At 41.3% G+C, this 13,913-nt stretch overlaps 1 protein-coding gene across 2 annotated transcripts in view; it reads right to left on the bottom strand.

The window, feature by feature from the left end:
- LOC102202910 (SH3 domain-binding protein 4) overlaps positions 1 to 13,913 on the bottom strand; it is a 46,896-nt gene that overhangs the window by 2,204 nt on the left and 30,779 nt on the right. For both annotated transcript variants that reach the window (XM_005745539.1, XM_005745540.1), the window contains exon 4: positions 307 to 495. In XM_005745539.1, the coding sequence (XP_005745596.1) occupies positions 307 to 495 (189 nt within the window). The remainder of the gene's footprint in view (positions 1 to 306; positions 496 to 13,913) is intronic.

Here is a 13,913-nt window from a genome sequence, read left to right as displayed (position 1 = left end):
ATAAATTACAAATGTTGTATTGTTCGATACATATGCGTACCGAACCGAAAGCACTGTATCGAACGGTTCAATATCGATACGAATATCGTTGTACCCCTACTGCTTAGGTCAGCTGATTTCATCCTCTGAGAAACATGAATGTCTTAATGTTACAGATTCAAACAGACAAGCAAATAACTGAATGTTCAGTCCTAAAACATAATAAAGCTGATCAGGCTTGTACAGAATGGATTTGTTGTTTTTGCCAGTTGCAACTGAAGTTGTTGTTGTGTGAAATCTTTTTTTGGGATGTTAGGACACGCATACCTCGCTGTCCACCACTCCGTTCTTGTCACGGTGTGGTGCCTCGTAAGCATCCATTTGTTGGCGCGAAATCTTGACGAGCCTCTCGGCCATCTCCCTCCAGCGGCCGGCTACCTCCACGGCAGTGGTGAGCAGGACAAAGTCCATCACCAGTCGGGCTACAAGACCCTGACAGTCCATCTTCAACAGGGCCTGCAGAGAAAGGAGAGGGAGAAGATTTCAGATGTGGGTTCTAAATAAATTATTCACCTTTGAGTGATGGAGGTCGATTCAGAATCAATTCCTGATTCTGAAGAATTCTGGTTTGGAATCAGTGTTTAATTTCATTTCATTTCATTTCATTTCAATTCAATTCAATTCAATTTTATTTATATAGTGCCAAATCACAACAACAGTTGCCTTAAGGCGCTTTATATTGTAAGGTAGACCCTACAATAATACACACAACATGAACATACATACAGTGTGTTCACAAAAAGTCTGTTTAAGGTGCAAAGTGACCAGACGCCAGACAGAAGTCACCCTTTACAAAGATACAATTAATAAATAAATGCACATCTAGAGGTTTCAGTTTTTTCCACAGCTGGCCTCTCTAACCCACTGCAAATCTCAGCTTTGTGCAATTTTTATGAACTTCGTGTTGGATGTAGAAGTAAGAACCCTGTGTTGCTTCAGTAGCATATTTATGACATGAGGAATGCAGCAGCTCAACACTGATACACACAGGATCCAATATGAGATCCAGTACACAAGAATGTCTGATGTCCAAAGTGTCCCAACATTTTCTTACAAAATTCCCCAGTCTGGTCAAAAATGTCTCTGGTCTTTTACCACGTTCATGATGTAGTTGGGTCTAAATAAACAGTAATTATCTGACTTTCTTCTAACCAAAAATAGGACAACTGAGGACAGAGAGAATAAAAACTAGGAAAGAAAAATGCATGATGCTAAAGTGACTCCTGTTTGTTTGAATTTAACTGGTTTGGACAGGAGCCCGGCCCCTCCCATCAGCCCCTGCAACCTCTCTGTCTCTGTCAATTCTGCCCAGATGACTGGTGATTGTGGGAAAACTAAAGACTGCGGAGACTCGCTGTGTTCCTACGGCGGAGAGGACCTGCAGCACGTCAGAGCAGATTTGCAAATCCAAATGAATCTCATGCAAATAAGTGCATTTCCACTAATGTGTGCTGACTTTATGAGTACACTTGTGAAGACAGTGTATTCTAGAGGCTTATATCCATCTATGGAGAAATTTTCATAAAATGAGTTGCAAAGTGTTTATTCAGCTTTATTTTGATAGATACAGTGAAGAAGGGTCAGGAAAGCAGGGGAAGACATGTGGTACAAGGCCACGGGTTGGACTCGAACCCGGGCTGCTCTCAGCAGTGTGGCATGTGGTCGCCACATTGGGGGGGGGTTACACCTGGAGTGCTAATCTTCAAGCAGTGCAAGTTAAGAACTAAGTTTGAACTAAGTCTGAATCCTGCCCTTTACAGAAGCTAGAAGGCCCAACAGCACTGATATTAACTTTAGGCCCAACAGTTGGATGTTGCCGTGCTGGTTCCAGGTTTGTGCCTACAACACTGATCTCTTTTTGATAGAAATGCATGGAAACTGTTTCAGATTGTATCACCAAATGAGGAACGAAAACTTTCTATTCCGAGTGTCCTCACAAAGACAGAAGTGCCAGCACACACTCGGATGCAGCCTTTGACTTGCAGGCTCAACAGAGCGTAGGTGAGTTTAAAGCTCCACTTTGGACCTCAGCTGGATGTGCAGGAATGTGTGGAACGACAGGATATTGGGGGGGGGGGGGGGGGATGCAGATGTCATGCTCCAGCAGCCTCTCTCGCTCTGAGAGAAGACCAGAGGATGAGATAGCGGCAGCTGGGGGCCAATCAGACGGCGTTTTGGTGTTCTGCTGGAATGCTGATCTGTCGCCACATTACATCAAAGACAGAGAAGCAAACTGAGTTGATCAAACACTTCTGGACAAAATCTGCAGCTTAAGTTTGATTTGGACTTTGAGTGACAGACAGAATCACACAATGTTTGTTTGGTATTTTTCTGGATATCTTTGTGAATGTTAGGGGAAGAGGATTTTAGCAATACAAGCACCTGTTTCCTTGCTAGATAACAACAGGAAATTCCTGCCAAAATAAAGGAGAACACTTCCTGTCTCAACACAACTTTAAGTCTCTAACAATATTACAATTTGTTTACTGCAGCAGAAACTGTTGGACTGACAAAGTCCAGCAAACATTAGGAAAATAAACACATATTTATTGTATTTCGTAGGTTCAGAGTTTTGGATTTTATTAACAAGGCGAGTTTAACTGAGATGTTATTATTTTGCTGTATACTGGTATTTTAATGTTTAACTTTTTAACGTATTTCCAATAAAAGAGAATAAGCATTCCCACTCTGGACAAGGAACTTTATGAAAGCACACAAGAACAGAAAAGAAACACATGACACAATAAATATAAAAAGAAGTGAGTGGTCACTATGAAGATAAAAATGCAACAGCACAAAAACCAAGAACAATGAGCTAACACACCACCCTGTGTCTTGCCGCAGAGCACACAGCCATGCGGTGACCAGGGACCGAGGAATTCCAATGAAGGCTCACGAGTTAGACGAATCTCAGCTTTGAGGTTGCAAGCTTGAAGCAACTACCAGTACAACAGGGTCACCAACAGCCACTTTATTACCAAATATAAGCTACACAGTAATGGCTAATAAGAAAATGACTTTACTTGTGGAGAAAGGGTTAAAGGGGCGCTCACACAGGATGACTTGATGCAGTGACGTGGTGACCACACACCATACAAGTCAGCGACATTTAAGCCCCTTTTCAATTAGAACCTACTCAGATCAACTGGCCACGGTTTTCAGGGTTTTCCATTAGGTCACGGTACCTGGGACGAGGTCGTTTTTTTAGTACCTGCTCGGCTAGGGTTCCAAGCAATCCAAATAGGTACTAAATTCTGATGTCGTCAGACTGCATGCCACTGATTGGCTGGTCAGTAGTGTCACTCGATGAGTCTTGAGAGCGTCTCGTTCACGAAAATCAAAACTGCCAAATTTGAAACTCGACAAGGGAAATGGCTACAAAAAACAACGCTGTGTTCCCTGAGTCTGACGAAAAGCAACAGACTGAGCAGCAGGTATATATTCGCTTCGATATCCACCTTTGTTGTAGCGTTCATCTTGCACATTTATTGTGTCGTGGGACGCACAGACAAGCATGCAAACAAGGTACTCCTGGGTTGTAATGGAAAACCAGTCGATCCGAGTCGAGTAGGTACTAATGGAAAAGAGGCTTTAGCAACTTCAGGGAATGAAATAACTGCTGTCAGCGCAAAGTGGGCGGCTCCAGAATTAATGTTTTCATAGCTTGAAGTCAAGTAATTGAAGCAACTACCAACAAGAGTAAAGGATAGTCCTGATTGACATATGAAAGGTTGGTATATAGATTAGGGGGTTACCTAGGCTGCTTATGTCTGGATTGTCCCCTAGCAACCACATATCAGCTACAAAGCAATGCTGAGTGAGCTAATCACTTGCTGTTCCACAGGGGCATCTGAACTGAATGTGAATGACTGAAGCAGCCTACCTGCTGGTGCTACCTTCCCTAACATTGGCGACCCAGTATGTGTTAGGGTTGGAGGTAGGGTTTCTTTAACAACCACCCCTTTTTAAAAGTCCGAAACTTCATTGAAAATGCAACATCTTCTAGTTTCTGAAAATGTGCCTATTTAGCATGTTGCTAAAACAAAACCCAATAAAATCCTTAATCTAACACTAGACAGGTTACTGGCCACCTGGTAGACCTTATCACACTTTTCTAGAGTAGTAGCACAGTGGTGTAATAACTGTCGGCTGTTGCAATGGTCCTTATAATGATCACCCGGCCCATTACAGGCATTATCATGCCTATAATGGACTGAGTGGTCAGTAATCCTTCAGTCTGTGAGGATTTTCTGCTTTACATTTTAAACATTAAGTGTTATTTTAAGAATTTTGCTGCTTCAAAGTTTTATGTTGGTAAGCCAAAAACCAGCATTTTAAGTAAACATGCTACAAACCCTATCTTACATGTGATCTGTAATGCTGGAGCAGCTCCAGACAGGTTCTATGAATGTTTTTTCCCTGCAATAATGAGGTCTATTTCACTGTTTGAGTTTAAAGAAGATGTTCTGTGGATCTGCACTTTGGTCTCTTTTTGGAGCGTCTTGGTGGTTGGAAATCTTCTCCTTGCTGTAAATTTTTGATGGCGTGTTGTAAAGTATTTATCACAGAGCGTGGCTCCCTCACGAGTCACCGAGTCTGATTCTAAACTAATAATTGCACTGCAGAAGGCCGAGCTGGGCACACTGTCATTATTGCCATTTAAAAAGCTTCTATGCAGTGGGATAATACTCTGCCTCTATAGAGGAATCAACTACTGTGCTGCGTTTTTCCAAAATGTCAGCTGCTTTATGTGTTATAGGACTCTCTGAATGTTTGTGTGTGTGTTTGTTAAATGCCACCGAGTTTGTTTCACTAGCTCAGCAATCAGTGCTCTGAAGCCCTGCAGCTCTCCCTGCTGCATAAATCATCTGCTTGTCAAAATGAGAAGAAAATTCCTCCAGACATATTTTCAGAGATAACGGCGGTGTGGAAACGAACGAAGCGGGTGGTTTCGGTGTCTGTTGTTACACACCAAAACACACACACAAACACACAGAGAGAGAGAGAGGGTGCCTTTAGACCTGTAGAAAACAACCAAACTAAAGCAATGACAATTTTGATAAATGATTTGTTTCTTCCATTGTCCTGTTGCAGTTCTTTTCCCCTCACCTAGAAAACTGACAGTCAATCTCTCCACTTCAATCTCCTCTTTATTATTTTTCTATCCCATCTTCATTTTCCATCTGACTTCCTCCACCTCACCCATTTGCAGCCTCTGTGCTCTATCTTTGGCACACTTCTTTCTTTCTTGTCTGTTCTTTCTCATCTCTTTACCACTTTGCGAGCAGTGGTATCAGCCTCAAAAACTAAAACATTGGAGAGATTGGAGAGCCCAGCTGCTGGTTTTTACCCTGCATCTGAACTCTCTTAATTCTTAAGTAACTCCCCCCAAAAAGGCAGAATCTCCTGAGAGTAAGCGAGCTGTTGTTCAGACAGTTATTCCAGAAGCAGCAACTCACCACACCCAACCACTGAAGGAGGGGGAGGAAGAGGAAGTGGAGGGAGGAAAAAAAAGAGGAAGGAGGCCAGGGATGGGGAAAAAAAACCCTAGATTGATCTGTGTACAAAAATGGCATAGCAGAGCGCAAATTGCATATAATGGGCCTCGCCATTTTTCAGAGCCTTCCTCCAGAAATAGGATGTTATTATTATTCCCAAGCTCGATTTGCTCCACTGATCTCACTGCAAGTAATTCAGTGGGGTCAGATGTTCAGCTGCAGAGCTGAGTGAGAGCTTTGAAATGAAAATCCCCTTTTAGCTCTGAGATACAACAGAGGTCCCCCGCCCCCCATGTGGTCCCACGCCTCAAGATCTTGTGGAATTTCTACACCGGCATCTGACTGAAAGGAAGAACAGGACGTGGGGTTTCTTTGGTGCTGAACAGAAGACATTCAGCTGAAAGAGCAAAGCTCACAGTCTTTTTTTAAGGGTGACAGAAGGAAATGTGTTTATTACATACTAAACTTAGTGAGCCAATACAAAATTCTCTTTGTATTTGATGCTTTATGTTGAAACAATGGAAATTTTTCTTTTGATTTTCCTGTTGTTCGGTCAGAATTAGAGCTTAAACGATTAATCCTATGACCTCTAAGTGACCGTAACCCTCATGGTCTTCCAAAGTCTGGAAATCAGGGGGCAAGCAAAGTAATCATTCAAACTGACATGCATCATAATTTAATTATTTTACAAAAGTCCTTGTTGCTTTACATAGAGTTTCAGAGATCAGGTTCATCAGTGATTACTTGCACAGCAGACGGTTCATCTAGTCCAGGGGTCCCCAACTCCAGGCCTTGAGGGCAGGTGTCCTGCAGTTATTAGATGTGTCTGTGATCCAACACAGCTGATTCAAATGGCTACGTTACCTCCTCAACATGTCTTGCAGTTCTCCAGAGGCCTGGTAATGAACTAATCATTTGATTCAGGTGTGTAGACCCAGGGTGAGATCTAAAACCTGCAGGACACCGGCCCTCGAGGCCTGCAGTTGGGGACCCCTGATCTAGTCCTTTGACTTTTTGGGGACTTACCTAAGCTGTACTTGGCCTTTTACCAAGAGTCAGGTGGGACAGACTTCATCCCCACTGGACTAGTTAACAATAGAGACTGATGGATGTTTAGAATATTAATATTATGAGTGACATAATAATAATAATAATGGATTGGATTTATATAGCGCTTTTCAAGGCACCCAAAGCGCTTTACAATACCACTATTCATTCACTCTCACATTCATACACTGGTGGAGGCAAACTACGGTTGTAGCCACAGCTGCCCTGGGGCAGACTGACAGAAGCGAGGCTGCCATATCGCGCCATCGGCCCCTCTGGCCAACACATGAAATCATAAAGGACTGATTGTGGTGGGAATTCAGTATTTTTGTGTACTGTGTGAAAGGAATGAAAGCCAGAAGATGTGTGTGGCATCAAAGACCTTTCGCATACCATAAATTGTTTTGAGCTTCCACCTATCCCACATGCTCTCATAAGCCATGAAATTCAGAATCAGAATACTTAAATTTTCGACTTTTTGATCATTTCTCACACCACAGTACGGACGTTGGTTTCTGTTACTCTATGTCAAACAGTAATAGAAACCAGTGTCATGTTTTTGTTATTGAAACTATGATATATCTCTTGACAATGTTGCTGTGAATGGATGTAGAAAAAAAAAGACCTGAAAAAATCTCTAGATTACCGATAATATTACCATATTGTGATACTTGAATTTTTTACTTGAATTCAAAACTTATTTGGTTGTACAGCTTTAATATGTTTTTTAACCATTAAAATTTTACAGTATTAAGAATAACATTTTGCATGGCTTCACTAAATATACTGAAGGCACTTCACTATAACTGATTCTGAATAGTTTTGTACTCTTTCCATTTTTAGATTTGCCTGAGTTTGTATGGAAGTACCCTACTCATCTATGAGGCATTTATCTTGACCAGACTGATATGGACCAGAGACCTCAATTACTTTGAGCAGGCACAGAGCAACCCTGAATCCTAATATCAGAGATGCATTTGAAAGTCCTGCATATCCACTGACAAGAAAAGAAAACTAACATCAGTGTTACTGAGGAAGCCAGCACTGACCTGCCACCATCGAGATGGAACCACAGAAATCGAAACACAAAAGCCTAATCAGACTTAAATGATGCTCAGAGGATATCTGGAGAAACCTCAAAAAATGTTACACATCATACTGGGAATACCTCACAAAGTTGCAAGGAGATTTTTTTTTTTTCACTCTTTCAATGAAAATGAACAAGCTGCCACAGAAAAGCCACAGCACACTCACATCAGTGTCCACACTGAAAGAGTCTGTGGAGTTGGTCTTTTCAGTCATTTAAAGACCCATTTTAAGAGCACCACAGGAGGTCCATCACACTCCACTACTTTCTTCAAAGTGATCACTGATGATAACGGCATGTAACACTGTTACATTTACTGTTGCATTTAGGGCTGCCACGATTAGTCGACTAGTCACGATTATGTCGACTATTAAAATCGTCGACGACTAATTTAATAGTCGACGCATCGTTTGAAGCTTTGTAAGATCACAAAGGACGCAGGAATGAGTAGTAGGATTTAAGAGTGTAATAACGGACTGAAACAGAAGATGGCAGCACTGCATGTACAAGGATGCCAGCTGCCGTTAAACCCCGAAGAAGAAGAAGCTGTGTCCCAGAATTCATAGCGCAGCCCAGCGCAGTTGTCAACAATGGCGGCAGCTAGTTAGTTTTAACTTTACTCTTATTATTCTTTCTGGGTCACAAAATAAACGTTTAACATATTTTCAGGCGAGAATGTAGCTGTGTAAACTTCAAATATCTGCTCAGTTTATCAGGACACCACATATTTTCAAAAGCGCTCCGACGTTTTCGGAGACGTCTGTTACCCACTAGCTCGTTAGCTAGGCGGGGGCAAGGCTCACTAGAGCCGTGAGAACACCGGACTCCCGGCAAATCGTTTTCAAACCCACCGCCGTCTTTCGCTAGTCAGGTTAAACATATATATAAGTCACTTAGATAACTTAAAAATGTTATTGTTTGGCTTTCTTTAGTATTTTATTTGTTCCTGAGTAAATCGGTTTGGCTGAGATTAAAGGTATAGTTTTTTGCACAGCTAAAACTGTCAAGCAGACAGCTGATTATCAGAAGTGTGAGACGCTGGAGAATATACTCCGGTGTCCTGTTATATTTTAGAAAGCAAGGAGTTTATTAAACTTCACCGAAACAATCTGCAAATTTCATTAAAAATTAATAAACTACCATCTTGTCTTTATTTTTAGTTAGCACAAACACTTCAAGCTGTAAGCTAATGATAGTTATATAAGACCAGATGCTGCTGGTGCAATAAGCTGTATGTCCAATGGATGATGATCTGATTAGTCGACTAATCGCAAAAATAATCGGTGACTAGTCGACTATCAAAATAATCGTTTGTGGCAGCCCTAGTTGCATTACTACTGCAAATGACCATCAACAGAAGGTACTTTCAGCTGATCCCCTATTTCCCAAGAGGCCACCACAGTGGATGTATCCACATGTTGACTTGCCACATGTTTTTCCTCTTCCTCACATTTTACTCAGGCTTGGGAGAAGGACTAGGACTACAGCAATGTGAGACCCAGTCAGGCTGGGTTTGTTTGTACCCCTCGGAATCGAGCCAGGGGTCTTTCAGACGTAAGGTTAATGTGTTTAAGTAATAGACTTAGGTGTCTATACATTTCCCTTTAACCATCCAATCCTTGTCATAACATAAAATGACTGCATTTGCAAAAGAATTTTAATAGTTGTAATAATACATGTTTTGTCATTGTCATTTATATTTCTAACACAAATGCTGGCAAATTATCATAAAAATTGGATTTAATCCGTTTCTACCTCTGTGTGGAAGAGAAAGACAGAAAGGTTATGACACTGACTTGTCAGAAAAACATTAAACATTTACAAGTTTATTCCCTCAGACTTTTATGATTTAGCTGCAGAGAGATTTTCCTAATATTTCTACTGCTTTAGCCATTTTCCATTAAAATGCACACTATTACTGCAAAGGCAAATCAATGTTGGCGAGTGAGTAAGCATCTAGCAGGCAGGTTTACAGTTTAGTGTAAAAACCTGAACGTGCCCAAACATCATGTTGAGGTTACAACAGGCCATGAGCAGATAAGGGGAGAGGAATGGAGTGAGTTAAAAAGAAACTTCAGGGGGAGTGCAGGACCGAGAGAGCCTGTTAAAACTTGTCCAGAATTTCTCAATCACACAGCACTCGGTTTAGGGCAACATAGTGTTGAAATCATGTAATTTTCTTATAACATCAATAAATATTGTTCAATTTTTTGAAATGGGTGGGTCTCTACTAACCCCTGAGGGAGATGTCTCGCTCTTTGATAAAAGTGTACTGTTATCAGGAAACCTTAATGTGTCTGAAGTATGTGAATCCCTTGCAACGCCCTAGAAAAGTAGCATTGCAACTTTAAAAAATAAAATGATTTAGGTTATATGTTAAAATTCAACTTTTCTGCTCTTTTTCTTAGGCTCACAGCAGTAGTATCTCCCAAAACATGAAATCTGAATGCTTGCATGGCATCTACAGCATTTTATTGAACATTAAGAAGTGCTGCTTGATAATAGCTTTGTACAATTTGAAACAAAGCATGAAAAATTAATAGAAACAACTACAGTTTATGACAAGACTGAAACTCTCAAGCTGCTGAAATTCCTTTTTAATCTAATTTCTTCGTGAACAGAATGCAACCAAATGACACTGAATGAATTTGGTGTCCAGCCCGACACTATGAAATCGTCTGCTGAGGTTTTCCTGCTGCTGTGGGTGAAGCACAGGAAAACACCAGCAGAATAGCTGAAAATGAAACCACGTCACATCATTTTCTCTCTTTGCTTTTCCATAACAGTTTCACAGGGAGGGTCTCACATGCACCGACATGCACACACAGATTAGCTACCAAAACATATAATAAAAAAATCTCAGATTACAACACACACACAGGGAGAGTGACTTCATTCTCTGCTCCTGTATATATTTTCATAGGAAAAAACTATCTGCCGCTACATTATATCAGGCTTCTAATTCTCACTTATAGAACCTTTAACAGAAACTTGATTATACTTGGACCTAATTGCAGATTTCATGAAAAAAAATCAGAAAAGTTAGAAATCTGTGATTTTACACTGTGTCAGACATTTTTCATTCTACATCTCAATTTTTTCCCCCGACATATCTTTGTCACAAAACCCTTAGTGTCACGCTCTCTTGCTCTGGAGAGTGTTCTCGTGTGTGTGCAGGTTGCCGCCCTGGTGCATGGAAGTTAATAAGATTGTGAAGCAGCTGGATGCACACACCTCATGCCCATTCTTTATCACACTTCTGTGCTTTTAAAGGCAGGTTTCTCCCATCCACCTTCCCCAGCAAGTTCAGCTTCAGTAGCTGTAACGTTAGACTCTTCTTTTCATGCTTTGGTTTTTTCACAAATACATACCCGCTGTTTTCATCTTTAGGAAACTCTTAGTGTGTGCTTTATACGCTTGTGGCCCCTAAGAAGAATTCACAACTGACTTCCAAGCTAAACTGGAATTGGACTTTGATTATCAACCTACCTGCCTGCTTATCAGTTAGTTACCCTGCTTTTCTGCAGCAGAACAACAGCAGAACTCTGGCTCCTCTAGCTATGCTCACCACACCAACTCTCTCCTTTCTCTGGTCTCCAGAAGCCGATACAGACTTCCAAACCTGCCTATTCCCCCAGATTTTTAGATTATTGATGTAGATGCCTCCCTTACTCAATCAATCTCCCAGAACATTGGCTCAGATGGTAAGCTACATCCTGTCTATCTTCATCTGAAAAGAACAACGATGTTGCCATTAAGCTAGCCCCAGAGGGAGTGGAAACATTGGTTCCTTCTTATTGGCAAAGCACACCTGATCCAGGTAACCAGCAGCAGGTAGGGCAGGGATATCTCAAAAACAAGCAGGATGCTGGCCTTCGAGGACTGGAGCTTGACACCACAGCTCTAAGAGGTCGAGTCCTTGTCATGCTGTGTAGGGACTGTTTGTGGGTGTTCTAAATTTCCTTTTACCTATTGCTTGAAATCCAGGGATATAATACCAAACACAGATTCCCAAAGAATGTCCCGATGCTCCTCCCATAAATACAGTATGGGTGAACTAACATGGAGAGACTGACATGAAGCCACAGTCAACCAAGACCAGACAACATGATCCAGACATAGGAGGAGGCCCTCCCAACTGTCTTTATGTTCCCTCCTCCATACACTCTCAAGTAATCCAATGGGCTCAATGCTGTGAGATTTGCATGCCAGCCTCGAGTGAGTTGAACCAGAAACTTTATTAAACAAACATTCTGATGGTCTGCTCTGGAAAGGGAGGTTTATTCTTATGTGTCAGCCTGCTCGGTCTATGCCTTAAATAAATCTTTCCTACAACCCCCATCAGATCAATTATAACCTCTGGATCCTACTAGAGCAGGGCAATATGACCAAAAATATTTATTACGATATACATTTGAAAATTTGCGATAACGATATAACTGACGATATAATTGACACTAGACAAAATACTTTACAACTCCACAATTTTATCAGTGCAAAAAAAAAAATCACTGCATTTTCACTTAAACAAGCAGCTGTTTTTTACGTGCATTAAAGTTATATAAAAAATTTAACAGTGCAAATGCAAATTCCTTGCTGACAGTTTAACCAAAAGGCATTTCCAGTGGAAATTAGCCGACATATCCTCAGCATAACCACGTATAATATCCACAAAACTTAAAAATACGGTAATATTATGTTGTATCACTCCGCGAGGTTCCTGCCTACGATAGACTTTCGAGCACCGTGTACCACATAAAATAGTTTCAAGGTCAGTAAACACAACCAGAATTCATACATAAGGCACACGGGATTATAAGGGGCACTGTCTATTTTCAGAAAAATCTAAATATTGATTTTAAGTGTGCCGTATTTTCCAAAAAACACGGTAATAACCACGGCCCGCTAGCATGCTCTACCAAAAATAATGCTTTGTTCTGTATCTGATGGACGAAAGCTAAGCCAGTTCCACACCACTGAAGTTGCAGCATTTTTACAAACCAATTCTGGTTCATCCGTTTCATTCAACAATCCGCTTTCGCCCTTCTCATTCTGCGTCGCCGCCATGCTTTTTCCGCCATTTGCGCATGCACGTTTTACCCATATTCTATCGCAATATTTCATTTTCTTATCATTGCCCAACATTATACCAGTATTACCATGAACGGTATGATATGGCCCAGCCCCCCTACCAACAAACCCTTACATTGGAATAGGTTTTGTTACTGTCCTTCTGAAGGGAATACAGTAATCCTTGAAGTCTAAGATTTTCTAAATCTTTCCACTTCAAAGCACCTTCTAAATTGCTCACCAGCTTAGAGATAGGTAATTTATTGATCCACCATGATTTTCACCTTCCCAGCATTCCTAATGACACCAATTCAGACTGTGAGGGTCAGTCATTTAAGGTGTGCAAGGATTTTTGTAAAATGCCGGGTGCTTAGGTTAGCCTTTCCTTTTGGTTTCACCCCAAAGAAATATATATATATATATATATACATATTAGGGGTGCAAAGATACTCGTATCGATATTGAACCGTTCGATACAGTGCTTTCGGTTCGGTATACATTTGTATCGAACAATACAAAATTTTGAATTTATTTTATCAACTATTGTCTGTGTTGAGAGCGCAGTGGATCTGCGTTTGACTACTCCGCCTAGGCTGCACTGTCGAACGCGGATCCACTGAGCGCAGTGCAAGCTAGCAAGACAGAAGCTAAGCTCATTACAACATGGCAAATTGAACCTCCCCCACCCGCATTCAGATCTGGCCTTTGGAACTATTTTGGTCTTCATGTGACGTATGACCCTGAAGGTAAGCGCGTTATGGACAAAAGTAAAACAGTATGTCGGATGTGCCACGCAATGCTCAATTACATGGTGGGAACTACTGCGTTAGCGCAGTTAGCTCGTTAACGTGTTGGCCGTCCAGCCCCACGCACGGGGCGATCCGCGGTAGCTCGTTAACGGAGATTTGCCGTGTTGTGGCGTTAACATCATTTCAGATTAATGCTGACAGCACTAGTGGGAACACAACGAATATGATTTCACATTTATGCCGACATCATCCTAGTGCAAAGACAAGTGGAAGCAGACAAAAACAACAATCATGCATGCTACAAACTTTACCCGAGTCATTTAGACAGCCGTTAGCACATGATTCTCCTTATGGGGACCTGATATGTTTAATATGCTGCTGAGAATATAGCCCAGAAGAAGCGTATAGTATAGCTTTTATTTT

This window comes from Pundamilia nyererei, unplaced genomic scaffold (assembly GCF_000239375.1).
Source record: "Pundamilia nyererei isolate P.nyererei 1_Seehausen unplaced genomic scaffold, PunNye1.0 scaffold00160, whole genome shotgun sequence".
Taxonomy (NCBI): Eukaryota; Metazoa; Chordata; class Actinopteri; order Cichliformes; family Cichlidae; genus Pundamilia; species Pundamilia nyererei.
Note: the sequence above shows the minus strand (reverse complement) of the source record. Positions and strands in the feature narration are given on the sequence as shown.